The 26800-nt window shown below is 36.5% G+C and overlaps 1 protein-coding gene across 1 annotated transcript in view; it reads left to right on the top strand.

The window, feature by feature from the left end:
- The window catches only part of CDC73 (cell division cycle 73), a 91089-nt gene that overhangs the window by 1762 nt on the left and 62527 nt on the right, over positions 1-26800 (top strand). Inside the window, exons 2-10 of the mRNA XM_082834583.1 lie at positions 1056-1161; positions 4109-4178; positions 5974-6036; positions 6120-6172; positions 9308-9396; positions 12959-13175; positions 16985-17083; positions 18851-18929; positions 20567-20631. Coding sequence (XP_082690709.1) covers positions 1056-1161; positions 4109-4178; positions 5974-6036; positions 6120-6172; positions 9308-9396; positions 12959-13175; positions 16985-17083; positions 18851-18929; positions 20567-20631 — 841 coding nt within the window. The remainder of the gene's footprint in view (positions 1-1055; positions 1162-4108; positions 4179-5973; positions 6037-6119; positions 6173-9307; positions 9397-12958; positions 13176-16984; positions 17084-18850; positions 18930-20566; positions 20632-26800) is intronic.

The raw sequence follows: 26800 nt of genomic DNA, 5'->3' as shown, positions 1-26800 counted from the left end.
TTATTGAATGCAGTGCATTCTATTTTTTGTTCTTATATATCATAAAGAAATACCAGGTTGTGACTCATATATTATATTTCACAGTACAACGATTGATAAGTGGTGTGTGGTTTGAAATATATTGATTTAGAGGAAAAGTGGAAACAGAGGCTAGAAAAGTAGGTTTGGGGCTGTTTGTATTGGGCGTATTCAGATGAATTTAAATAACACGTTGATATTTCTAGATGGAGAGAATGTAATAGGGAGGGTGGGATTGGACACTAACATTTGTTGAGCAAGTAATAGTATGTGCTTGCAATGATAGAGCTTGCACTCCTAGACGACATTGTTTTATTACAGGTAGAATTAGTTTTGGTTTTACATCATTGGCTTAATTTGAGGGATGTGGATATCGGCTCGGTGCTTTGTGACAGCCTGGAGGGGTGGGATAGGGAGGGTGGGAGGGAGGGAGACGCAAGAGGGAAGAGATATGGGAACATATGTATATGTATAACTGATTCACTTTGTTATAAAGCAGAAGCTAACACACCATTGTAAAGCAATTATACCCCAATAAAGATGTTAAAAAAAAAATTTGAGGGATGTCATAAGACTCAAATGTCTGAAATTAATTGTTGTGTTGAAGAGCGTTGTTCAGCAGTATCTTACTTAGGAGACAGGATACATATCTTGGAAGTTTAGCACCAGTCGTAGTTGTGCTTCTTTTAATCAGTTTGATTGTTTTTTCTTATGGATCCTGGCTAACTGATTAGGTTTCTCTCTCTATTGACAAAGCCCAGAACCTAACTGGGCCAAATTCTAAAAAGTCCGTAGTAATAAAGTATGAATATGGTGTGCTTTCCTTACTTCTTGCTTTTTGTCACTATCTGCTTTTGTGTTCCTTTTGCCCAAATGACAGTTGCACTTACTAAATTTCATACTCTACGTGTATCTTTGTTAGCTATGTTAAATCCATCGTTGGATAGCAAAGTGAGTGTAGATAAATTAATACATATGATTAAGCTGAAGGAGTTATATTAGAATTGTGAGTAAAAATCTTGTCTTAATCATTTCAGGACTGGGAAGGAAGGCCAACCCAGAGAATACTACACATTGGATTCTATCTTATTTCTACTTAATAATGTGCACCTATCTCATCCTGTTTATGTCCGACGTGCAGCTGTAAGTAGAATTCATTTAAAAACTCTTTTGATTTGATAGTTGGTATCATTTGGTGTGGATAACTTCCGACATGGGTTTTAGATCAGAAGAATGAAAAGTTTGTTTGTATCTATATGAAAGTCTCCTGGAGGGTCAAAATTAGATAGATCACTGTGATTTATGCATATTTTTTAAATCTGTGAGTTTTTTACATGTAAGATGTGAGTAATGTTTTTAACAACAGAAGTTTCAAAGCTGTTTGTAGGGATGTTTTAAAAAATTTATGAGCCTGTGGAAGGACCTTGATATTCAGAAATCTAGTTTAATTGCAAGGAAAAAAATTTTTTTGGCATCAAAAAGAACCAAGTTTAGTAGACAGCTTTTTAAAATGAATTTTTAATCAATTTTATACACTTTTTTCATACTTAATTGATAAATTCATTTGTTTTCAGATGCTTGAAAGATGCCTGCTTTCTGCATCTGAGTGTATGAACACTGCTTTTCTGAACAAGAAATATATATTTAGTGTCAAGTATGTGTTGAAAAAAGTAATATGTAGGGTGAAACTATTTAAGACTTTGGAAATAGTGAGATAAAATATCAGCATCTCGCTTTATAAAGCTATGTGAGCTCATATTAGATCTTTAAAAACTGAATCAGGCACTAATTAGAATGTTTTGTTGGATAAGTCCATTCATTTTGGGGTAATAAAGATAATCCAGACACTTGGTATAGGTTTAGATTACGTCTCTGGGGAATGGCTGTAGTAGGTAACTGATTCTGTAATTGTTAACTGTGGGCCTTAGGACCTTTGGTCACATAAGATTTAACTATTATATTTCTTAAATATTTGACAGATCGAAAGGGCAGAATTCTAAAAGTCTAGGGTTCTACAAATTTTGTTTTCTCCTAACTCCTTTGTATTATTTGCTCTTTCTTGTGAGCAGACCATTTCTGAAATGAGTTTTTCCTACTCATAGCCCCTATTTTAGTGTGAATAGACTCATACTTTTTTTTGTTGGTGATAACATATATATAATTCATTAGTGACCAAATGATGAAGTATGTTATAATACTTAGACACAGTAATTTAAAGAAAATCAATTCAGATATTTTAACCATTTATGATATTCCATGTAGACTAGTTTTTAAAAACAAGCACAAAAAAAATCGGTGGGCTCTTGTTTATACTCATCAGCAGAAATTAAATTTTAACCTAACTTCTTAAAAACAGATTAATTTTAAGTGATTAAATGTAGTTTATCTCTATCATTGAGGAGCATGTGCAGAATGTTTGCTGCAGTGAAGTATAGTCAGTACTCAACATAAGATAGTTAGCCAGGGATATTAAGGGTTCTTGTTCATTGTTGCTTATATAAAGTAACAAAGGGTTTATAACTGTATAATCCCGTAACCACATGTTTTTCCCGTACTCTGCTGTCCTTAGTTTACATTATAAAAATGGTAGTGAAGATTGTGGTAATGATAGAATTCATTGAATTCATGGCCCAAGGATAACTTGGTGCCTAAAGTATACAGTTTTATTTGTTTTGCTTACCTCTTTACAAATTGCTAATATAGGAGATTAAAGGAAAACTACTCATGTAGCACAACAGATACATTTTCCAGATTTAATTTTTCAATTTTTTTCCCCTGCTTACAAAATTTATACACACTCAAGGATAAGAAAAGAGATACGTAATGTAGAAAGTAAACAACTGTCGTTAACATTTTTCTGTATAGTCTCCTGATTTTTCCCCTGTGCCTAAGCAACACATACCTATTTTTTAAATCATTTTCTTTTTTCTGTTTTTTAGTTTAAATGTAGTCAATATACAGTAATAAAATATTTTCAGGTGTACAACATAGTGATTCAACATTTATGTACATTGTGAATTAATCACCACAATAAGTCTAGTAACCATCTGTCATCATACAGAATTTTTGCAGTATTATCGAGTATATTCCTTGTGCTGTACATTACATTCCCATGACTTAGTTATTTCATAATTGGGTTGTTTGTTTTTTTGACGTTGAGTCGTGTGAGTTCTTTATATAGTTTGGATGTTAATCCCTTATTGGATTTATTGTTTGCAAGTATCTTCTCCCATTCAGAAGGTTGCCTTTTCATTTTGTTGATGGTTTCCTTCATGGTGCAAAAGGCTTTTAGTTTGATGTAGTCCATTTTTTTATTTTGTTGCCCTTGCCTGAGGAGACAAATCCAAAAACTATTGGTAAGACTCATGTCAAAGAACACACTGCCTATGTTTTTTCCTAAGAGTTTTATTGTTTCTTAATTCTTACGTTTAAGTCTTTAATCCATTTGAGTTTATTTTTGTATATGGTATAAGAAAGTGGTCCAGTTTGATTCTTTTGCATGTAGTTGTCCAGTTTTCCCAGGACCATTTATTGAAAAGCCTGTCTTTTCCTCAGTATATGTTGTTGGAACATGTACTTATTGTTAATTATGAAAATATAGTTTTAGTGGCTCATTTAGTTTACTTGAAACAGTTCAGTTGCCATATTTGGAGGAGGTCTAGTTTGGGTGTGAGAAAAGAAAGCACTTTGGAAACCTTGAATAAAATGAGCAAGCAATGGGACTAAAATGGTATTTGTCCCGAAAAGCAAAACATCATGAGTAAAATTAAATACTTAGAATAAGCCAAGGGACAAAAAAGACTGTAATTGGTATTTCAAAGAGGATAGGGTTATTGTTTCATTTCTAATGCTTATCTTTTGTATATCTTACTGGAATTTTGAGGATAAAGTTACCAAAAATTAATATGCTTAAAAATTGTCAAGATTTTATTAGGTTCTTTCAGCCTAATTATTTTCTAAAAAACATGATTCTAAATATATGTTATCAAGATATGTTGGAATAAAATTCAGACTTTACAGGATGTTGATCTTTACCAAGTTTCTTATAATTGTTATTGATTTGATATCTATTTTAAAATTTTGACTTTAGACTGAAAATATTCCGGTGGTTAGAAGACCTGACCGAAAAGATCTACTTGGATATCTTAATGGTGAAGCATGTGAGTAATTTTTTAATTGCTCTCACTCTTAAATAGACATTGTTGCTTTTTTTTTTTCCCTGTGAAATAAGAATTAGTGGCAAGAGATCGTGGATTCCCACTAAAAACTTCCCCTACCTGCAGCTGTGTCCACATGCTGTCTTCTCCTTCCTGTTATAGTGGATGCACCTGACTCTTGGGGCCAGTCACCCCTTCCCTGCGTGTGGGTTTTATCTCCTTTCGCACTCTCAGAGACTCTGCCTTTGCACATTGCTGCTTCTGTCTTGCATCGTCAGTTCTCTTTCTTCTGCACCATTCCCTTTAGAACATACACCGTGGTCTCTCTCATTAAAAAAGTTCTCTGAGCCCCCCTGTCCCCCACCTTCCTACTCTCTACTGGTCCATTTGTCTTCTCTTTTTCATTACAGAATTCTTTGCAAGGGTTGTGTGGTGTCACTGCCTCCTCTTTGCCTCTGATTCTCTCTTGAATCTACTCCAGTCTGACTTTCTTCCTCACCATCTCACTCAAATCACCCTTATGAGCTCAGCACTGACCTAAGGACTAGCAGATCCTTTGGTCTCTCCGCTTTGCAGCTAACTTGACCTCTCAGCCTTTGATACTGTTGACCGCTTACTCCCTTTTGGAAAGCCTTTCTTGACTTGGCATTTGGGGCACCAGACTCTGGAGGTTCTCTTTCCACTCATTGTCTGCCTCACTTTTTTTTCTTGCTTCCTTATCTCCAACACTGATGTGTTCCTGAGCTTCACATTTAGAAATTCACTGTCAGCATCTTCCCTTGGGTATTTAACAGGCATGTGAAATGTAGCATATCCACAATAGAGTGCCGAGTCCTTCCTTGCCTTCTCCCCACCGACAGAACGGAAGCAGCAAGTCTGTTCTCCTAGTGTTCCCGTCTCAGTAAATGGTACCCCATTCACACAGTTGCTTAGGCCACCAACCCTGGAGAAATCTTTGATTCTCTTCTCACAGCTCACGTCCATTCCATCAGCAAGTCCTTTCTTTACCTTTGAAAGTATGACAGCTTCTTACCATCGTACGCCCACCCCGCTCCACCTTCCTCTTTAGACCATTGCGTAGCCCTCCTGAAGGTCCTCGCTCCACTGTTTCCTACAGTGTAGCCTCTGCTCACCACTCAGAGGGACCTATTTTTGAAAAAGCCTCTGAACTTGATTGTGTCACCCACCTGCTCAAGGCCATCCTGTGGCTTCCCGTCACACTTAGAATACAGCCCATCCTCCTTTCCTGAGCTTCGCGACTGTGCTTCTGCCTGTCTCTGTGCCCTCATCCTCTCCCAGTCTTCCTCTGCCCTCAGAAGTCCAGTCTTCCTGGTTCTTTTAGCTTTTCTAACCTTAGAGTCTTTGCACTTGCTGTTCCCTCTGTGTTACATTTTGTTTCTCTGCGTTGTCACGTGACTCACTTCTCACCACCCCATTCAGAGCTGTGCTCTAATGTTGTTCCCTTATATATATATGTTTATGTTTTTATTTATGTTTACATACACTTTTACATACATGTGTTGTGATATTGGAGTATATTCTTTGAAGTTGATTTCAGTCAGATATCTCAGTTTGTAAGTTAAATGGTCAAAAATAGTTTGCCCTCTTACAGACTTTCTAATACAGATTAATCATTTATAATAAAATGCTTTTACAAGCCTGCTTTAAAACATTTTTTAAGGGAAATAACCATATATAAAGTAAGAAATATAACAAATCTTGAGCATTCACTTGTAAATATATCCAATACCTGTCTTCAAATATTTATTTTCTCACAGAAATCTTTTTAAATCTTCAGCAACATCGGCCAGTATAGACAGAAGTGCCCCTCTAGAAATAGGTCTGCAGAGATCTACTCAAGGTATGTCTTGTTGCGTGTTTATATTGAACTTTCAAACACCAGTCCCCAAACTATATGTTTATTTACTTCTTTTTTCCTTACAGTCAAACGAGCTGCAGATGAAGTTTTGGCAGAAGCAAAAAAACCGCGAATTGAGGTAATGGAACTTTATTTTAAGTGATTCAGGTTTTTTATGGAGATTGGACTCATGTAGTAGTAAGAATTCTTTGCTCATAGTAGTGCTCAGAACTTTTGTTTTCCTGGAAAAGTGGTAATATTAGAATGAACAGTTGATTAATAAGTAGCTTGAGCTGTCGTGTAAGATCTCTCACATACAAGCTGTGTGATGGACAAATCACTTTATTTTCTTTGTCTTTATACCCTTACGATGAAAGTGTTGGCCTAGATGAGTGGTCAGAAGGCTTGTTCTATAAAGGGCCAGATAGCAGCCACTTCAGGCCTTTTGGGCCTTGGAGTCTTTGTCCAGCTCTTTCACTCTGCCGCTGTAGTGTGAGAGCAGGCACAGGCGATGCATAAATGAACAGGCGAGGCTGTATTCCAATAAAACTTTATGAAACATGGCCAGCCAGATTTGGCCTTTGTGTTGTGGTGTGCCTACCTCTGGAATAAGGTGGTGTAGGAGTTTACTCCACTCTGAAGAGGCGTGAACATGAAGTCCTTATTCCAGTTACTTCTTCCAATATTGACATATCAGGTTATATGTTTTTTTGGTAGCATTTTATAGCCAGCAAGTGGAATATTAGTATTGGTAAACAAGGGTAGTTCATGTTAAATAGAACCCTGTAAGCAATGCAGTTAACGTTGAAAAGAAAATTTGTTGACCAGCTCGTATACTGCATAAGACAATTAAACTTTTGGAGTTTAAATTGTATGAGTACAATACTGTTTATTTAAATTTGTAACAAGCCCTAGATCAGTTGCATATAAACCCTCTGAAAATGGAGGATCATGTATTAGAGGCACACTTAAAATCTGAGAAATGACTGAACTGGCTATATATCAATGACCAGTATAGGAATAACACTTGGGGTCACCAGTAGTGTTAACATTACTAGAAACTTAAGTTTTGTCATTTCACACTTATATAAAAATCAAATAGTTGTACCTTTTGCCTGCTTCATGAACAGCAAAGCATCCACAATTAAGGATCAGAAAGGTAACTTACAGAGACAGGGTTGGTTGGTAAGTACATACAGTAGAATCACTGACAAAATTTGATGCTAAGATACATAATTTTATTTAAGGATACTCTGAGACATAGACACGATGTTTTTCAGATGATAGTGATAATTGGCTCGTTGTTATTCTGTGCTAGGTGATACTGTATGTACTTTATGTATGTCATTAACTCATGTAATCCTAACCACCACCTCCTGAAGTCTGCAGTACTGTGCATGTCATCTGTGAGCAAACAGGCTCAGAGACAAGTGACTTGCTGAGGTGCACAAAACTGGGATTAGAGCCCAGGCAGTGTGGCTCCTACCTAGTCCACTATCCTGGGTACAAATTTTGTGGCAGTAAAACTGAAATTTTCCCCAACTCTCTTTATGTGTAAGGAAGTTATAACCCACTTTGTACAAAGTGAGTGAATTTAGGACTTCCCTGGTGGCGCAGTGGTTAAGAATCCGCCTGCCAGTGCAGGGGACACGGCTTCAAGACCTGGTCCGGGAAGATCCCACATGCCGCGGAGCAACTAAGCCCGTGCGCCACAACTACTGAGCCTGCGTTCTAGAGCCTGCGACCCACAGCTACTGAAACCTGCGCACCTAGAGCCCGTGCTCCGCAACAAGAGAAGCCACCACAATGAGAAGCCCACGCACCCCAACGAAGAGTAGCCCCCACTCGCCGCAACTAGAGAAAGCCCACACAGCAACGAAGACCCAACGCAGCCAAAAATAAATAAATTTTTTAAAAAAGTGAATTTAGAGATACCATTTAGTTGGAAAAACGTGAACTTCATGGTTTAATTATTTGAAAAAAAATTGAACATATCAGAAATGCAAAATTGCTAGGATCTGGTAACTTTAGAAACCAGCAAGAAATAGCATCATAAAATGCTTTCCAGAGCATTTGTAGGGTTAAAATAAATTACATAAATAGCTATTGATATATTACATAAACAGTTTTCAGTTCAGCAGATCTATATTGAGGACCTGCTGGGCACTATGCTAGCAGAGAGAAGCCTTAGGATCTGGTTAAAACCTAGGCTGCAGTTGTCTCTAAAATCAGTCTCCTGAGACTTCCTTGGCAGTCCAGTGGTTAGGACTCCCTGCTTTCACTGCTGAGGGTCCATGTTCGATCCCTGGTTGGGGAACTAAGATCCCCACAAGGCGCACGGTGCGGCCAAAAAAAAAAAAATCAGTTTCCGAAGGAACTTGAGTAATACGTGTTAAATCATTCTTACAAATGGAAAGAATTTAATGTGCTTGTTAAAATATTAATCTTTGCATTCATCTCAGCAATATGCCTGTTTCGAGTTTTACATGGTTAGAACACAATTGGAGCGCATCTCTCTGGACCTCTTGAATGTACTGATGGTTTTTATACAATTTCATATTTGTTAGCCATAGACGCTGACTCTGGTTCTCAGTTTTCTTGTCTGTTGAATGTGGGCATTGAACTAGATCAGAATTAGTAAGTTTTGTTTTTAAGTAACCGAACACTTTTCAGACTGACTTTTAGCTGAGATTCTAATATCTAAATGAGGTAAAAGTCGAGCTACCAAAGTTGAATTCAGATAAGAAGTGGCTCCTGGGCACTTTGTAGGAAGCTCCTGATGTTCTGAGGAACATACTTTGAAAACCATTAGTTTCACTTCTGGTGTTTTGTTCTGTGCTGATAGATTCAGGACCTGGGGCAACAGATGAAAAAAATCTAGACCCAAAATGAAATTTTTGACTGTGGCAAAGCCTTCTCATAAAATTTAGTTATAAACTTCCCTGAAGAGAAGGAAATTATTTGTTGTATGTTATCTTTCTGAATAAAAGTAGCTATGATATATTATGGGAAGAACAACTTAATCATAGAAAAAACTTACTAAAGTTTATTTGTAAGCTTTTAGTCAGTTTTAATCTTACATGATCCAACATATATTTATTATTGTTCTCTTTATGTAACTAAAAATATTTTAAAATTGACCAAAGGCCAGTGATGCCTGGGACTTTATAGGTGGGAACTTGGGTAAGGAAAAGTCTATTTGCAGTGTTTTTTTTTGTTGTTGTTCTACAAGTTAAATAAAAATTTAAAATATTCACTGAGTGATTATTTTCAGGATGAAGAGTGTGTACGCCTTGATAAAGAGAGATTGGCTGCTCGTTTGGAGGGTCACAAAGAAGGGATTGTACAGACTGAACAGATCAGGTAAGAATTTCTTTAGTAGAAACTGAACAGTCTAGGTATATGTAAGTATACATAGAAAAAAGGGATATTAGTATGCTCTCTACATGTGTTCTTCATTGCCTTCAGTTCAGAAGATGCTTGAGCATGTTTTATGATGGGAGGATTGGAAGCCATTGTGCTACTTATGCTTTTTGGAAGCTTCTTGATTCTGTTACCATATTGATCTTTCCTTTTTAAAAATTATAATCCAAGCCACTCGTTTATCATGAAATCTTTTGTTGCTTTATAGCAGTGATTAATAAACTCTTTATGTAAAGTACCATGTGTTAAATATTTACATTTAACATGATTATTGATATGCTTAATTCTAGTTTTAATTTGCTGTTGTTTTCTGTTTGTCTCTTTGTTCTTTTTGGGGGACTAAAATTTTGTCCCCCAAAAAGGAAATTCATTTAATTTTGGATTAAATGAATACATGCTGTAATTCCCTTCTGTCTTTTTTGTTGGCTAATTAGTTTATGCTCTTGTCCTGTTTGAGTGGTTGCTAGGGTCACAGTCCACCTTCCGTGCTCCATCACCGTGTGAGTAAGCACGGAGCCTCAGCTAGAAGGCACTCGCAGTTCCCTCCTCTTGGCCTCTGTGATACTGCTGTCATATATTTTACTCATACGTGTGTTATAAACACCAATATGCATCATTCTTATTCTTGTTTAAACAGCTATCTTTTAAAGAGATTTAAATAAGAAAAAAATTTCCATGCCTCTTCTTTACTGTTGTAGACCTGTGTACCCATATTTTTTCCTTCTGCCTGAAAGACTTCTCACCCCACCCCCCAAAAGACTTCTTTTAACATTTCTTTTTTGTGCAGGTTTGCTAGTGATTCTTTCAACTTAATTTTTATTTTTGAAAAAGTTTATTTCCCCTATTTTTTTTTTTAATTTTCACTGGATATGGAATTCCAAGCTACGTCTTTTTAAAGTACTTTACAGATGTTGTACTGCTGCCTTCTTGATTGCATTGTTTCTGATTAGAAATCTGTCATCCTTATTTTTGTTTCTTTAAATGTGCCCTTTTTTCTCTGACTACTTTAAAAATTTTCTGTATTGCAAGTTTTGAGCTATGTAATTATCACATGACTTGGAGGAGTGTTCTTCATCTTTCTTGTGCTTGAGGTCCATTGAGCTTTTTGAGGGGATTTTTGGGTTCATAATTTTCATTGAATTTAGAAAATTTTGGGTATTGCTTCTTAAAATTTTTTTTCTTTTTCCCTCTTTCTGGCCTAATTACTCGTATTCTGCTGGAAGCTGTCCAACAGCTCACTTGGGTTCTTTTCTTTTTTTGGATTCTTTTTTCTGTTCATTTTGGATAATTTCTTTAGTTCACTAATGTTTTCTTCTGTAATTATATTCACATTACATTTGTAGTCTCCAACATTGTATTTTTTTATCTCTACAAGGTGGCTAAATATGCAGTCCATGTCTTTACTTGTTGAGCATATGGAATAGTTGCATTAATTCTTTTAATGTCTTTGTTTGCTAGTCCTATGTCTGTGTCAGTTTATAGTGTTTTTGGTTTAGATTTCTCCTCATTTTGGCTTGTATTTTCCTGTTCCTTTATATGCCTTATAATCTTTGGATACCAGACATTTTGCATTTTATGTTGTTGAGTGCTAGATGTTTTTGTATTCTTCTAAATTTTCTTTAGCTTTGTTTTGGGACACAGTTAAATCACTTGGAAACAGTTTTTTCCTTTTGAGTCTTGATTTTAAGGTTTGTTATTTGAACAATGTTAATTTAGAGTAGTTATTCCCCACCACTGCAAAGTCGAGACCATTCTGAGTACTCTACCTAATGCCCCAGGAATATGAGGTCTTCAGTCTGGCTGGTGGCAACAGGTATTATTATTCATCCTGAGTGAGTGCTGGACACTGTTCCCTCTAATACTCTTGGTGGTTCTGTTCCTAGCTTTAGTTTCCACTTGTTTATGTGCTAATCAGTATTCTGCTGGAATACTCGACCTTCTGTGCAGCTCTCTCTTCTCAGGTACTCTGGCCTGTGAGTCTCCATACGCCTTGTTCTTGCGTATGGAAGAATCCCAGCACCATTTTCTCAGATCAGGAAATACAGTTTTGCCTGGGTTCTCCTCCCTCTGCCATGTTGGAAACTTTCAAGGCCATAAACTGCAGCTTTCATAGGACTTAATTATTTAGTTTGCATTTGTCAGAGATCACTGTCTTTCATTGCTTGATATCATGTATTGTGTAAACTATTGTTTCATGTATTTTGACTGGTTGTTTCAAGACAGGAGAGTTAATCCAGTCCCTGTTACTTCATCTTGGCTGGAAGTACAAGTCCAGTGATTGAATGTCCAATGCACGTTTGATTATAGTTTAGAAAAGTATTTGAATTTGGCTCAAGGTATGCTGGTATGCTTTAGATTTTAAGGGAAAGTTGTGTATTATTATGTAAAATGAGTCAAATACTAATGCATATTGAGCATATACTTTGAGCAAGTACTTTCATACCTAATGTAAATAAAATACATACTATGTAATACTACCATGTTTAAACCTGCAGGAATTCCTGTCCTTTTCCCACATGTTGTTTAAACGTATTTCAAGATTGTCATCTTGTGATTAGACTAATAATTTTATCAACTGTTGTTAAGGTATCCAAACTCTTTTTCTTGTTTTACATTTTGAAAAATGACACTAAGCTTAAGATTGTGATCTTAATGAAATCTATACTTTCATTGTTGTCTTTTTTGTTTTCTAAATAGTTCTGAAAGCATAGGCTCTGTTTGCTATTTCACATGTTATTTGAAAATAAAGGCAAGAAAAAGAAAATTTCAAAATATTGTTTTATCTTCTAGGCTTTAAAAGGAGTATATGTTTATGTGGCATATAAAAGCCTCTGTCATCTATAAAATTGATATGTTGTACATTGTAGCATATAGATTTGAAACCTTGAAATAAGTTTCAAGGAAAACCTAAACTGTGAATTCTTCACAGAATGAAAAATTTTTACCCCCATTCCAGGGTGGTGCATGCACATGCTCACATATGTGTGTGTGTTTGTATAAGTTGCATGGGTGGGAGGGAGAGTTAGCAAGTAAAAGTCTCATAGAAAAGGGCTTTTTTGGGGGGTGGGGGGAAGTGCAGAGAAAGGTTTATTGCAGGGCCAAGCAAGGAGAACGGGTGACTTGTGCTCAAAAAACCCAAACAATCTGAAGGGTTGCAGCAAAGTAGTTTTAAAGGCAGGGTGAGGGAGGGATGTCCCAGGGTATGTGATCAGCTTGTGCAAAATTCTCTGATTGGGAGGGCAAAAGGTTAAAAAAAATGTGAAAAATTTTTTGCATTGTTCCTTCTAAGAAATTACTAGTTTGCTTATAGTGCAATATTTCTATAGGGTCTCTTTCTTACATGGTTATAAGTTATCAAATATGTCAGTTTTATATATAAGAAGGAAAGCTTAATTATTGCCACTTATAGTGTTATTACCAGGAACTTAAAAATGTCACAGAATATTTTATGATATGCTCAAGAGATCCTTGCTGTGAATATTAAGAAAGAAATTGCTTTCAGGTCTTTGTCCGAAGCTATGTCGGTGGAAAAAATTGCTGCAATCAAAGCCAAAATTATGGCTAAGAAACGATCTACCATCAAGACTGACTTAGATGATGATATAACTGCCCTAAAACAGAGGAGTTTTGTGGATGCTGAAGTAGACGTGACCCGAGATATTGTCAGCAGAGAAAGGGTGTGGAGGACGCGAACAACTATCTTACAGAGCACAGGAAAGGTAATTGAAATATTTTATTTGTTCGTTAGAGTCAGTGTGTGTGTTTCATCTACAGTTGGTTATAAAACTGGTTAAAGTTTCCCATGAGGAGGAAGTTTCAAGTTTATATCTGACAGATCGGTAATAATGTAGACTTCTAAGGGGCCATATTTACCATTCCATTCTAGCATGTGGTTGGTTGTTGGTCACCAGAGAAGCTGATGAAAAAGTCTGATACAAAGCGCGAGTCCTTTTATTTTCACCTCATTTGTAAATCCAAAGAGATCTACAGTTTTCTTGTTGATGAGATTTTTGCTTAAACCTAATGAACAAGGAATATTGATGGCAAGCTCTCTGATCATTAATGCCGTTATTAATTTTTTTCCTCACAAAGTAGAGAACTTAATGAAAATCAGTCAGCAAACATGTATTGAGTGTGTTTGATACGTTATAGTCTGTTAGGTGGATGTTTATTCCTTATTAATGGAGTTGTTTTGTTTTTTGCTACAGGATTGTGGGTTTTCTTCCTTCCCTTTCCTCCCTCCTCCTCCCCTTCTCCCTGTCTCCTTCCCTTCCTATTCATGATTACAAAAACTGCATTAAAAAACATCCTCGTTCATACACCTTTGTGCATTTATGTCTATATAGCAAAAGGATTAATTCCTAGAAGTGAATTGCTGATTAAAGGAGATATGTACTTTAAATTTTGAAAGATAAGTTGAAAGATACTGGATGTTTAGTATCTTAATACATCTCCAAAAAGGTTGCGTTGATTCTGTTTCACTTACCTCTTTTCACCTGTCTTTTCCTCCCACACATCCGAATTTTCCCTTAAATGTTAATTCTTCACTGATGCCCAATTCACAGTGGTGATTTGGTGAGAAGGTTTATAGAAGTTATGAGATTACTGATGAAAGTGAACTTTAACATTGGTCCAGGCAAACTGGTTTTCTTTGCAGTTCTTTTTGGATTCTGGCCTTAAGTTTACTGTGCCATTTTAGTAGGAGTAAAGCTACTAGAAAAGAATATATGAAGGAAAGAATTCTTTTTCTTTTGTACTTTGACTTGTTTTACAAAGTACTTGAGGTCAAGGTTAAGAATCATTCTCCAGAGCTTAGAATTATAGAGAAATTTGAGAACGTGAGTAAACTTTCATTTTTGTATTTAAAATAAAGTGATCTGTTGATACTCATTTTTACTGCCTAGTATGGCTAATAGTTAAATATTGTTACTTATATTGTTCTACCAACGTTCATTGTAACGTTTGAAATGAACAACTTTCTTTGAGCTCTAGGTGGCAGGATTGTACCATCATTTCAAAACTTAGTGTTCTAATATAATTTACTGTTGTTGGCACCAATGTGTAATTTTAAAAATAAGTTAATACTAGAAGAACTGTTTGGTAGCTAGGTTTGTTTCTATGAGTATGAACATTTTTAAAAGTCAAAAGCAACAATTTTAACTGAATCCCTCTCTGTATACTGTTCTCATCTGCAAAATTCTAAAATAAACCCTCTAAAAAAACCTTTTTAGGTACTTACAGCCCTGAAAGGCCCTGTGATTTTTGACAGATCTTCATTATTACCAGGTATCAGGGCTTTCTTTTTTTCTGAGTTTCCGAAATAAAAGACAGGTTTAAAATTCCATGAAAAATGTAACTACATACTTTTGTAGTTATATTACCACTGCAAACACCCTACAAAAAGGCAGCCTGATTTTATAATACTGTTTAAAACATGCTTTTAAACTTACATACACAAGTATATGTTCATCTTTGAAAGACTGATAAAAAGAGATCACTAAAAGGAAGATAATAATCCCCTGTAATTCTACCACACAAAGATAGCTAGTAACATTTTGATTGATTCTTCTAGAGTTTGTGTCTCTCATGAAATGCTTTATTATTTTTAAAGTAATGAAATTTGACTTTCATATTTTCAGCTATTTTCATAATAGGATTAAGATTTTATTTGCATATGTCACTGTGTTGACCTTCTCACTGCTGGTGCAAAAGCAGTGGTTGGTTAACTGCTGGCATCTTGGCATGAATCAAAGCATTGGCACCAAACTTTGCTAGTAGCCATTTTGTTCTTCACCTACTAATGATGTCCTTGGTGAAATTTGAAAATTTACTAATTTTATTAAATCTTAACCTTTGAGTATATGTCTTTCTAGTATTTTCTGTGATGAAATCAGAGCATACAAAGCACTCCTGCATCCCAAAATCTGATGATTGTCTTCACAAAGAGCACTTGTGCATTTGACATTTTTTCGAAAATGAGGGAAGAAAGCCTGTTCATTCAAGAAATGGAACTGACAGTATTTGTTGCCAGTAATAAAATGTGAACTTTCATGAGAAAATTAGAATTTGAGAGGTTTCTTTTTGCTACTGAGACCTTAACAGTTTCCTAAATTTAACATAGTGCCACTCTTCCTTGTCCTTACTTTTTGTGCATTTTGGAAAATACTTTTTCATAAAAACAAGTTATTTTTATGTGGAATATTTTTTTCCCTCATTTTTGTAGGAATTAATATTTTTAAAATATTTTAGTTTAAATTTCTAATGTGATAAATATTGTAACCTATATAATAAAACTCTTTGGGGTGTGCCATAATTCTCGAGAGTGGGAAGGGGTTGTGAGACATTTGTTTGCTGTCCTAAAGAATTGTAGGAACTTGTAAGTACTATTAGTGGGGCAATGGTTAAAGTTATGTTTCAGGCTATCTCTCCTTTTGTATACATGTTTATTTGTGTAATATTTATTCAGCATCTACCAGCCAGGCACGTGGTGGGCACTCACTAGAGATGCATTGGTCCTGGCTTTCACAGAAGTTATATTCTTTAATAGGAGAGAGAAAATTAAATAAGCAGTAATTGTGACATATGACATTATAGGGATACTACCCAAGAAGGGCAGCTAAATTGGTCTAGAACCACGAGGAGAGAATGATACCTAAATAGTAAAAAGTAATTAGGAGGGACAAGCTGTCCAAGCCAAAGAAACAGTATTCTTAATTGTATAGAGAAGAGAAACCACTTGAGGTTCACGAGGACAGGGACGACGTCTCTCTTAGTCGTCATTGTGTCTGAGTGCCAAGCGAGGTGTTTGGCTTATAGTCATAACATGTTGCTTAAAATGATAAGTGATTGACAGGCAGAATTAGAAGAGCCCCAAGGGAACTGAGGGAGAGACTCAGGTAAAAGAAGAATATTTCATGAAGGAAGGAGGAGTCAGATTCGTCAGCTTTGTTCAGTGTTGCTAAGGTTGTTCGTGCAAAAGTTAAGTTAAATTTTTAAATTGCATTCCAACTTAAAAACTTTGAAAAGTGCATGTTGAGTCCTAACAAACAGTATCTTAGAACTTTCAACATGTCATAAAAATTATAGCAGTCTGAAATTAGCACTGGAGTTTATTATACCTAGAAGAGCATATAGTAGTTGATTTCTTTCAGAAGGATTAATTTCTTTTAGAATTAAGAAGCCCCCTTGGCAACAAATCTGCCATATTTTTATTTTTTTTAATATTAACTTGTTTCCTGGTTACATATTTGAATAAATGGAGAATATGAATGAATTTATAGCCAGTTATGCACTTTAAGTAAAATGAAAATAAGTGAGTGACACGGGGTTTATAATAATTGGTCTTTGGGTGAATTTCCTAGTAGCAGTTGATTCTTACTTACTTGTGTAGTAATCATACCTCATTATGATGTAGTAGGGAAGAATTGATAGGAAGAAAACTGAGTCTGAAATTGTTTATTAAGTAAACTTACTGCTTTTGGATATTTAATTTTAAGCAGACTTAATAATTAAAATCCATTTGTTTCAGAATTTTTCCAAGAATATTTTTGCAATTCTTCAATCAGTAAAAGCCAGAGAAGAAGGGCGTGCACCTGAACAGCGACCGGCCCCAAATGCGGCACCTGTGGTAAGAATGTTTTGCTGCTTATGTAGTAATTTTAATGAAAGCGATTATTCCGTGTTGTAATTTTGAAAACATCTTAGAGTATTTATTTGCTTCTTTATTGTATAGTTGACATACAATGTTATATTAGTTTCAGGTACACAACATAGTGATTCTGCATTTATATATATTACAAATTGATCAGAACCGTAAGTCTAGTAACCGTCTGTTACTATACACAGTTATTGCAGTATTAATGACTGTATTCACTATGCTGTATATTGCATCCCTGTGACTTAATTTTTTTGTAATTGGAATTTTGTACCTCTTAATCCCTTTTACGTATTTTGCCCCAACTCCCCCCAACCCCTTCGGTGACCATCAGTTTGTTCTCTACATCTGTGAGTCTGTTTCTGTTTTGTTTGGTTTGTTGATTTGTTTTCTTTTTTAGATTCCACATATAAGTGAAATCTATGAAGCCAGTTTCATAAGGTTCAGCAAAGGAAAAATAATATGCAAATAAAATCTTTTTATATAGACTTTTTGAAAGTATGTCAAAATTTGGTAGAGTACTAATGCAGTCTTTGCAAGAACTAGTAGTTTTATTTGTTCATGAAATCCTTGGTGTTTACCCTTTTAGAGGTAGTGAATTTTTGCCGGTATTTAGACGAACACTTGAGGTGACTTTCTGGCAAGTTTTTAAGTGCTTCTTATTTGTCAGGCAGTTTGCTGACAAGGATACAAGAGGGACAAGAACGAAAGCCCCTTTGAGCTTGTAGTCTAGCGGGACATACAGATGAGTCAGACAGGTAGTGGGGCAGGTGACGTTATGGTGAAACACAGGGCGCCTATGGTCATGAATTGGTTGACATCTTGAATAGCAGCTGGCATGAAACTTATGTCAAATCTTAAAACAGTTCGGCCATTATCTTCTTGACTGAATATTCTCTGTGTTTCCGTAATCATTAAAATACTTGAAAATTTTAATGTTTGGCATTTCACAATAGAAGTGTATACCTAGTGACAGTCTTGAATGAGTATCTTTTATTTGGAATAATAATAGCGGTAGCATCCTGTTGTAACGAAATGAAGCATATTTCAGTATTTATGAATACCATGAATTTCCCAAGCAATTTTGGGAATATTCTTTAAATCTGCTTCTTTAGATTATTACAGACTGAGTTTTATATAAAGTATTTTTGAATTAAATTATACATCATTAGATTAGCAAGTTTTTCTCAGTATTTTTAAAAAACACCTTTGTTAGTTTCAGTTTTACACTGTACATTGATACATGGGTTTATTGTCATTGTTATTTATTTAATATAAGGATTAATAATTGGAATAATTCAGTTAAAAGGCTCCGAAGTGTCAGCCCAATAAGCTTTGCATTAAAAATTTTTTTTTGTTAAAGAAAAATAATTCATGACTGGAGACAGTTTATTAATTTGTGAAGAAATTTAAGTAATTAGAATGAAATTACTAAGTACACCGATTTTATTTCTGCAATGTCTAAGAATTTTGCTTTGTGCCTTTGTGCACGTTTACTTGGGGTCCTTTGCCTTGTCCCTGGCAGGGATGGTAATTTTCTAGCAGTAAATAGTATCTTGAAAATCAGCTTCAGATGATTCCCCACTTTTGTCTACTCCTTGTTTTTGTCTTATTGGCTCAAATATTGAGAAGAAGAAGGCTTAGAAAACAATACCCTTATTGTGTTTTTTTATTATGAGTATTAAGTAACAATTTAAACAATATTGACATGTAACTCATAGTTATTATATTTTTCTACAGGATCCCACATTGCGTACCAAGCAGCCTATTCCAGCTGCCTACAACAGGTACGACCAGGAAAGATTCAAAGGAAAAGAAGGCAAGTTACTTAATTTTGGTCTTCCCCTTACCGTGGCCGTGCTGAACTTGAGAGGCACTGTGGCCTGGTGTTCGGGGCAGGGGTTGGCAAACTAACGTCTGCAGGCCAAGTCTGTGCCACCATGTACATGTTTTCGTGAATCAAGTATTGTTGGAACACAGCCACGCTCATTCATTTTTGTGTTGCCTGTGGCTCCTTTAGTGCTGTGACAGCAGTTTGAATTGCGACAGAGATCGTGTGGCCTTCAAAGCCTAAAAATACTGTCCAGCATTTTACAGAATAATTTTGATAAGTTACTTTAAGTGCGGTCTCTTTCAGTTTCCTCCTGTGTGTCATTACAATACTAATAGTAGCGTTAGTAGTAGTCCCTATCTTTTAGTGTTATTGTGGGGATTAAACTAGTTAATGAAGTCCACAGAATAGTAACTGGTATATATAATAAGCTATCTATAAATATTTACTGCTAGTAGCCTTAATTCTGTTTCTCAGAAGTTTATTTTAGAATGGAAATTCTATATATAAAATCATATTTCCCCATTTATAAAGGTATACATTGAGAACTTGGGAAGCATAGATTTTAGAGTAGGCATGTGAGGACTTGTTTTGTGATAGCTAACACGGCTAATTCAATAGTGAACCATTTCCGCATCAGTAAGATGGCTAGTGAGGGGTGCCGGATGTCAGCGCAACTTCTCTTGGGATCTTCATTTATCTTGACTTCATTCGTGAAAAAATGGGTTAGAGGCAACTAGAAGTTTATCATTTACGATTTTTTTCCTGCATAATCTGAAATCTCCATTTAAGTTTATTAAAGGGTTTGTTGTCTTTATACAGTGAATTTTGTGTGCTGGTTTCATTTGCTGGATAAAGGCATGTACTGAATCCATGGTGTAGAAAGACAGTAATGTGTTCTTTTATCCACTGCAATGTTTTTCTTTTGGGACGAATTATATAAAGTAGGGGTTGACAAATTAGAGCCCACAGACCAAATCTGAACCTCCTTGGGCCAAATCAGGCTGTGCTCATTTGTTTACATGTGTTGTTCATCCTGCTTTTGCACCACAACTGCAAAATTCAGGAGTCGTGACAGAGACTATATGGCTTGCAGTGTGTAAAATATTTAATATCTGACCCATCACAAAAAGGTATATTGGGCCTCTGTCCTGGAGTCCCTGTCGCTATTTACAACGTTGCTTTTCTGTGAGTTACATAACATATGCTGATGATTGTAATTTTGGAACACAGCTTTTTATAAGTTAAGGAGGTCTCATGGTGTTAGATGCTTTTAGTGGTGCTGTAGTTGAATATTAGGACTAAATAATTTGGGGGTTATAAAGTATTTTATTCAATCTAATTTTTGATATTTCCAACCAACTATATGACCGTTTAACATGGTTTTAGAGTCCTAACCAGCTTCTACATTTTGGGCTCATTGGTGTGTATTGAATGTATTTTGGAGACCAGTACTCCTTTTAAAGTTTCTAACTTCACAAGTATGTAATTTAACTTTATATCTATAGTAGATTCAAGGCTTTGTCATTCTGTTGAACTGTCAGATATAATGTAGATTATTACTTTAGGTTTGTTGTTTATCATGAAATATGTAAAGTCTAATGGTAACCTCCCTTTCTTTATAGAAACGGAAGGCTTCAAAATTGACACTATGGGCACCTATCATGGTATGACGCTGAAGTCTGTAACGGTAAGTCACTCTGAATGCAGAGGTTCTTTTGTTCCATTCATTTTATGTGAGTAGCAGATGTTGAAGGAAATCTTTGTTCTCCAACATTTTCAATTTCATACATTTATCTTTAATGACCAGTTGTGCTGACAGAGCTGTGGGGTGATTATTTGATTCATGGGTGTCTTTTTTTTTTAAACTGAGTGTAAAGAAAAGCTGTTTTGATTAACTTGCAAGTAGATTGTATGCTACCTGGTTAGAGAATTTAAAGTCAGTGAGGAGTTATGAGGTTCAATTTGGGAGAGTTCTTTGCCATAATATCTCATGTTATTAAAATGTAACGCTGGGCTTCCCTGGTGGCACAGTGGTTGAGAGTCCGCCTGACGATGCAGGGGACGCGGGTTCGTGCCCCGGTCTGGGAAGATCCCACATGCCGCGGAGCGGCTGGGCCTATGAGCCATGGCTGCTGACCCTGCGCGTCCGGAGCCTGTGCTCCACAATGGGAGAGGCCACAACAGTGAGAGGCCCGCATACCACAAAAAAAAAAAAAAAAAGTAACGCTTTACGCTCTAAAAAGACAGATTGCAGTGATTGATGTCATGCTGCAAGTTGCATACTTGACACAGCCAAATACATGACGTCCATGATTATAAGCCTTTGGCTCACTTTTAGCAAACTTTCTTTTTTTTTTTTTAATGTCCTAAAGATGGTTATTTCTAGGTGATCTGACCAAGGCCCGTTTTTTAAAAATAAGTTTCAGTTGTACAACATTGTAGTAACATCTGTGTATGCTACAGAGTGATCACCACCACAAGTCTAGTTACCATACACCATACAGCTGACCCCTTCACCCATTTCACTCACCTCGCAACTACCTATCCCTTTGGTAACCACTAATCTATGCAATAATCTTTGTTATCTGTGAGTCTTTGTTCTTTTTTTAGTTTCTGCACTGATATTTGTCTTTATATGTATTTTGCTAAAACACTTATTTTTAAATTGTCATCAGATTTGTTTTTGTATTATTGAAACTGTACGTGGATGCATTATTCATTCAACAAGTGCTTATGAGTATTTGTGTCAGACCGTGTTCTGGTTGCTAGGGTTGTTGCTGTGAATAAGCCAGATAGGACTCTTTACAGAAAGGAGTGAGAGAGGCCTCTCTGAGGAGGTGACAGTTGAGCCAGAGCCTGGTGACAAGCATTCCATGAAAGACAGGCAGGGTCGGGATTGAGGCCCATACAGCAGCATGCAGGCCAGTGTCTCCAGAGTCAAGTGGGTGAGGGGAAGGTGGTAAAAGGTTAGGTACACCCATTTTATGAGATCTGCCTAGGTCTTCCTGACTTCAAAAGGTAACTCATAGCTGTAAGATTGAACTTAAATTCTTAAAGATTTATTTATTGACCTTTTCTTGGGGTCAGAACTTGCCTCCTCGCCATTCCCCAAGTGAATTATGGAACTGATGTTGTTACCCTGGTGTAGCCATCAAAATAAGTTTTTTTGTGGTTAACTGTTGCTGCTGTTGGTTTTACTTTTGTCTCATCTAAAATGCCATGAAATTGATTTCATTACTGAGCTTCCGAGCAATTGGTAAAATCAGTGATAGTTTTTAATAGATGCTTTTTACAGAACAGTTTTTCTGAAATCCAAGGACAGCTTCTTAATTAAACAATGTGTGAATGATAAGGCTCTACTTCCTTATCAAAGTCTTTGTTCCTAAATATACTTATAAGAGGCGAACAATTCTATGGTGTGTGATTTTACAGAACTAATCACAAAAAGACACTGTGTAGGAACGCAGCAGAAAGACTAGAAATGGTCAAATTGTTAGTACTTCCAGTATTTTAATGCCCAGTTTGCATTTCTGTGCTGCTTGTGGCCTGATTCATTTAGCAGTTGTTATTGAGAACTTTGAACCTGAAAGCTTTGAAATTACTCTGATAATTGTTTCTTTTTAGTTGAATCTCAAACTTATCCTTTCAGTGTAATGTTTTTTCCTCCTCTTTTTTTCTTTTGAAACTGTTACCTGTTTGTGAGCTTGCAAGTTTCACCAACTTTCTACCTCATTCTCCAGTTAAGAAAGTTTCTGTTATGAGATCCACCCAGACATACCAAGCAGTTAAGAGTATGTTAAAGGCTTTGTTGCACAGATGTGACTTCCTTTCTAATTTATGTGCAGCTCTGCTACCATTGTTCTTCAGGGTTTTGATATGCCTGGTTGATGTACAGAGTTACCAAGATTAGTTTCAATCTGCATTAGGATTGATCTGCATGTCTTTTAAGTTCAAGACACCAGAGTTCTCTTAGATGTTAGACTAAATTAATAAGTCACATTATGCAGACTAGAAAATTTTCATACAAATGAGTTTTTTTCTGTATCTGTTACAGAGAAGGAAGGGGTATGTGTTTTGATAATATTTCATAAGAACCATAAGTTATTGAAATCTATAGAAATTAGGGCCCAGGCAGTATATTTTGTAACACTTTGTGAAGATAATAATTTGTTGAAGTTTATTATAGGAACAGAAGCTCAGGTACCTTAAAGTTACAAGTTTGTAAAGTATAGCTTTTGAATTGTGCCAAGAAATACAGAGGCACACCACCTCTAAGAGTAGTTAGAGGGCTTTCCTGGGTTGGGACACTTCCCCCAAAATATGTCACTTGGGTTCTATAATGTTTAAGAAATACTGGATTAAGCAGATTTTGTGGTATAGGAATCTCATCGTTTTTAATGTATAAATCTCTCTCTTTTTTTTTTTTTTTTTGCGGTACGCGGGCCTCTCACTGTTGTGGCCTCTCCTGTTGCGGAGCACAGGCTCCGGACGCGCAGGGTCAGCAGCCATGGCTCATGGGCCCAGCCGCTTCGCGGCATGTGGGATCTTCCCGGACCAGGGCACGAACCCGTGTCCCCTGCATCAGCAGGCGGACTCTCAACCACTGCGCCACCAGGGAAGCCCCTATAATCTCTTAATTGGAACACAGGAGTATGGACTCTTTCCCAAGCTTGTTTACCCCCCAAGTTTGCCCCTCTCCTCCCTTCTGTTGAGAATACTGCAAAGAACCAGAGTTGCATAGAATCAGTTTAATTGAAGCTATCTTAGGAGTCGTGGTTTGGGAGTAGAAACCGTTCAGTATGGGGGACATCAGAATATATTTTCATGTATTCCTTCAGTGAAAGGGGCCGTTTTAGACTAAGAAAATGCCACTTGATAATGCTTTTCATTGTATAGTAAATAAGGGAGATGATGAAGACCTTTTTTTGTTAGGTAGTAGCAAGGAACTTATCTGTGGTTCCACCGGAGAGGGAATAAGGAAGATATGATCACAGTTCATTGTTATTATTTATAAAGATTTGGAAATCCTTTATCAAGAACTACTGTATTTTAATCTCCCAATCTAGCTTGTTGATGTTCAGGTGGAAAGGCCACGTGTTCTAGCCTCTGTTTATTCTTTCCTCTGTTCTTACTGAATATCATTGACTCTCGATAACCTTGCTGTCTTCATTTTTGAGGAAACCTTTTACACTCTGAAATCATACAGATCAAAAGCTTCCCTTTAAGGTCGTTATTTGAAGAGACTCCAACAGACATCGTAGTTCTTATGATCTCTTTTGGGAAACCATTTCTTGATAGTAAGTAAACTTGGGTGGATTTTTAGTATCTGTGTTAGAGGTCTAATATTATCACTGTCAACTTTCACTTTTGAGAAGGATCCAGAATCTCAGTCTCTTCCAAGTTACATTCTTAAGCAGGAATACATACATCAGTAACCGCCCCATTCCCTGTTCTATAAAGCTTGCTTCGTTCTCATTTGGTGGTCAGTTAACGTGTTCATCCCTGCTTGAAATGTTACGGGAGTGTGCTAGTACCAGTGCTGTCTGGAGGTGGGCCTAGAGCCGGGGCCAGGAGGAGATGGAGGTAGCTGATTAAGACGTTGTTACTCAAGACTCTCCTTCCCTTCCCTCCCTCTACTCTTCCTTCAGCAGATATTTCTTGAGTGCTTTTGTATGCCATGTACTATGCTAGGTGCAGGGACATCGAAGATGAAGAAAACCAGACATATGCGTATGGGCTTTTTTAATGGTCTGTTGGAAGAGAGACACATCAGTCAGTCACTCAGATGTGAAATTATGACTGTGCCACGTGTGTGCAGATGCATTGTGCCGTGAGAACCTAAAGTTGGAGGATTTTCTGTGGGAGTCGGAACACTTCATTTGAGGAGGTAGTACTTGAAGTGAGATCCAGAGTTTGAGTAGAGGCTGACTTGAAGATTGCAGGAAAGTGCATTTTAGGGAGAGTGAACAGAAGGCAGGAGTAGATGCCCTGGTGGGAAGAGCATGGCACTTAGAAAGATTTGGAAGGAGACTGGTGATTGTGTGGACTCGAAGGATGCCTCTGGGAAAGTTTCTTTCCAGAGGTAGGTACAGCCTGCCTGTCTGTGCGTGCCAGGGCCTCTCTGCACGCTTCTGGGGCCATTCGTTGTGCCAGTCTAAATGTGGCCCCACGCTTACCGCAGTAGTAATTCCAGGGTTTATTTTACTCACCAACACTTAAAGAATCAGAGTATGTCACGTAACCAGGCTGGATTTCCAGCTTCTTTTGAGAGGCCTCTGGCATGACTGGGCGCTGGGCCCACAGTCCAGCGTGGCAGACCCACGTCCCCTGAGCAGGACACCTTCCGCACCTGGGACGTGTTCCCCCGGTAGCCTCAGGCCTCGCCACTCTGGTCTTTTCTGTCGCCTTCTTCACTTATTTACACCACCTTCTTAGGCCCTATTGGCCTTTCAGTATGAAATCCCTGCTCTAAATAGAGGCAGTGCTAGCTTGTTAAAGAGAAGTCAGTCACTTGGAAACACAGATTTAAGGCTTTGAAGTCAGTCCTGGCTTTGAATCTCAGCTCTTCCACTCATTCCACCACTAATGAAGTTGAGAAGGTTATGTAACCTTTCTATCAGTGGTCTTGTTTTTATTTTATAATAAAGATATTAGAATTTATATTACAGTATTATTGATGAGTGAAACAGGCACTGTGTAAAGTGCTCAACACAAAAAGGACTCAACAGATAAGTAATGGCTACTTTTATTATGAATTTATAATTTTATGTATAATCTCAGCTTGTCATATGTGTAAATGTAGGCAACTGTAGCTTCAGTGATGAACTTGATATTACATGTTTAATGATACAATTTTCATTCAAAGCTATGAAGACTAGTTTACTTAAACATTATGAGAACCCTTTTCTTCTCCAGTAACTAGGATATTTTTACTCTAGCTGTGTGTGTTTATCTTAAGGTAAAGTTCTTTATCCTTGGAGAGAAAATTGCTACAAAGACATTATCGTTTTAAGTGTGTGACAGCTTAGCTAGTTAGGCTTTTCCATTTACTTGTTAGGGCTCATATATAGGAAGAAACGTCATTTACTTAGATTTAAATTATTTACTTTGATCCAAAAAGTATGTAACTGTTGAGATTTTAATATATGGTCACAGAATTATAAGTAGGAATATTACTTCTACAATTTATAATTTGTTGCATTCTACATTTAGATTGGCATATTATTTTGCTCGAGAATATTATATTACACTTGAAATAATTTTCAGAACTTGTTGCCTCTCTTGCTGTTTCAGGGAACTGGGGTGGTTCTGTCCTATGTCAGCCTGACCAACATAAAGGTGTACCCCCTAAACAAACCAAACATTGTGTGTTTTCTGTCATTAACTCGTTATATGTCTTAAGCTTTTGAAAGTCAACTTTATACTTTTACTGTCTGTTATATGAAGTAATACTTAACTGTTAACATATTAGTATTTTGTGCATACTTTATTTTTTATTATATCTGCATTTTCATAGACTTTTCTAAGATTTCATCACTAAACTGGACAATGTTGTTTCTCTGTACTCAAAACTTCCCTTCTATCCCTTTTATAGTAGTTTTCCCCAAGTGATTTTTCCAGATTTTTGGGTTAAAAAAATTTTTTTTATAATGTTGTGCTCGTTGTAGATTTGGCGCATACCTCCATATAAGGGAGACAGAAGAAGAGAGAAGAATATTGTAATCATACAATATTATGATTTCTTTGCCTGTTTGTTGCAGCAAATTAGGCATCGGTTTTCTCATCTGAAAAGTGATATTATAATAACCTCCTCTGAGGTCTTCGGGGTTTCAAATGTGCACAGGTGTACCTAGTTC

The sequence above is a fragment of the Leucopleurus acutus genome, assembly GCF_964270905.1.
Source record: "Leucopleurus acutus genome assembly, chromosome: 2".
Classification (NCBI taxonomy): Eukaryota; Metazoa; Chordata; class Mammalia; order Artiodactyla; family Delphinidae; genus Leucopleurus; species Leucopleurus acutus.
The sequence above is the reverse complement of the archived record's forward strand: the minus strand, read 5'-3'. Positions and strand labels throughout refer to the sequence as shown.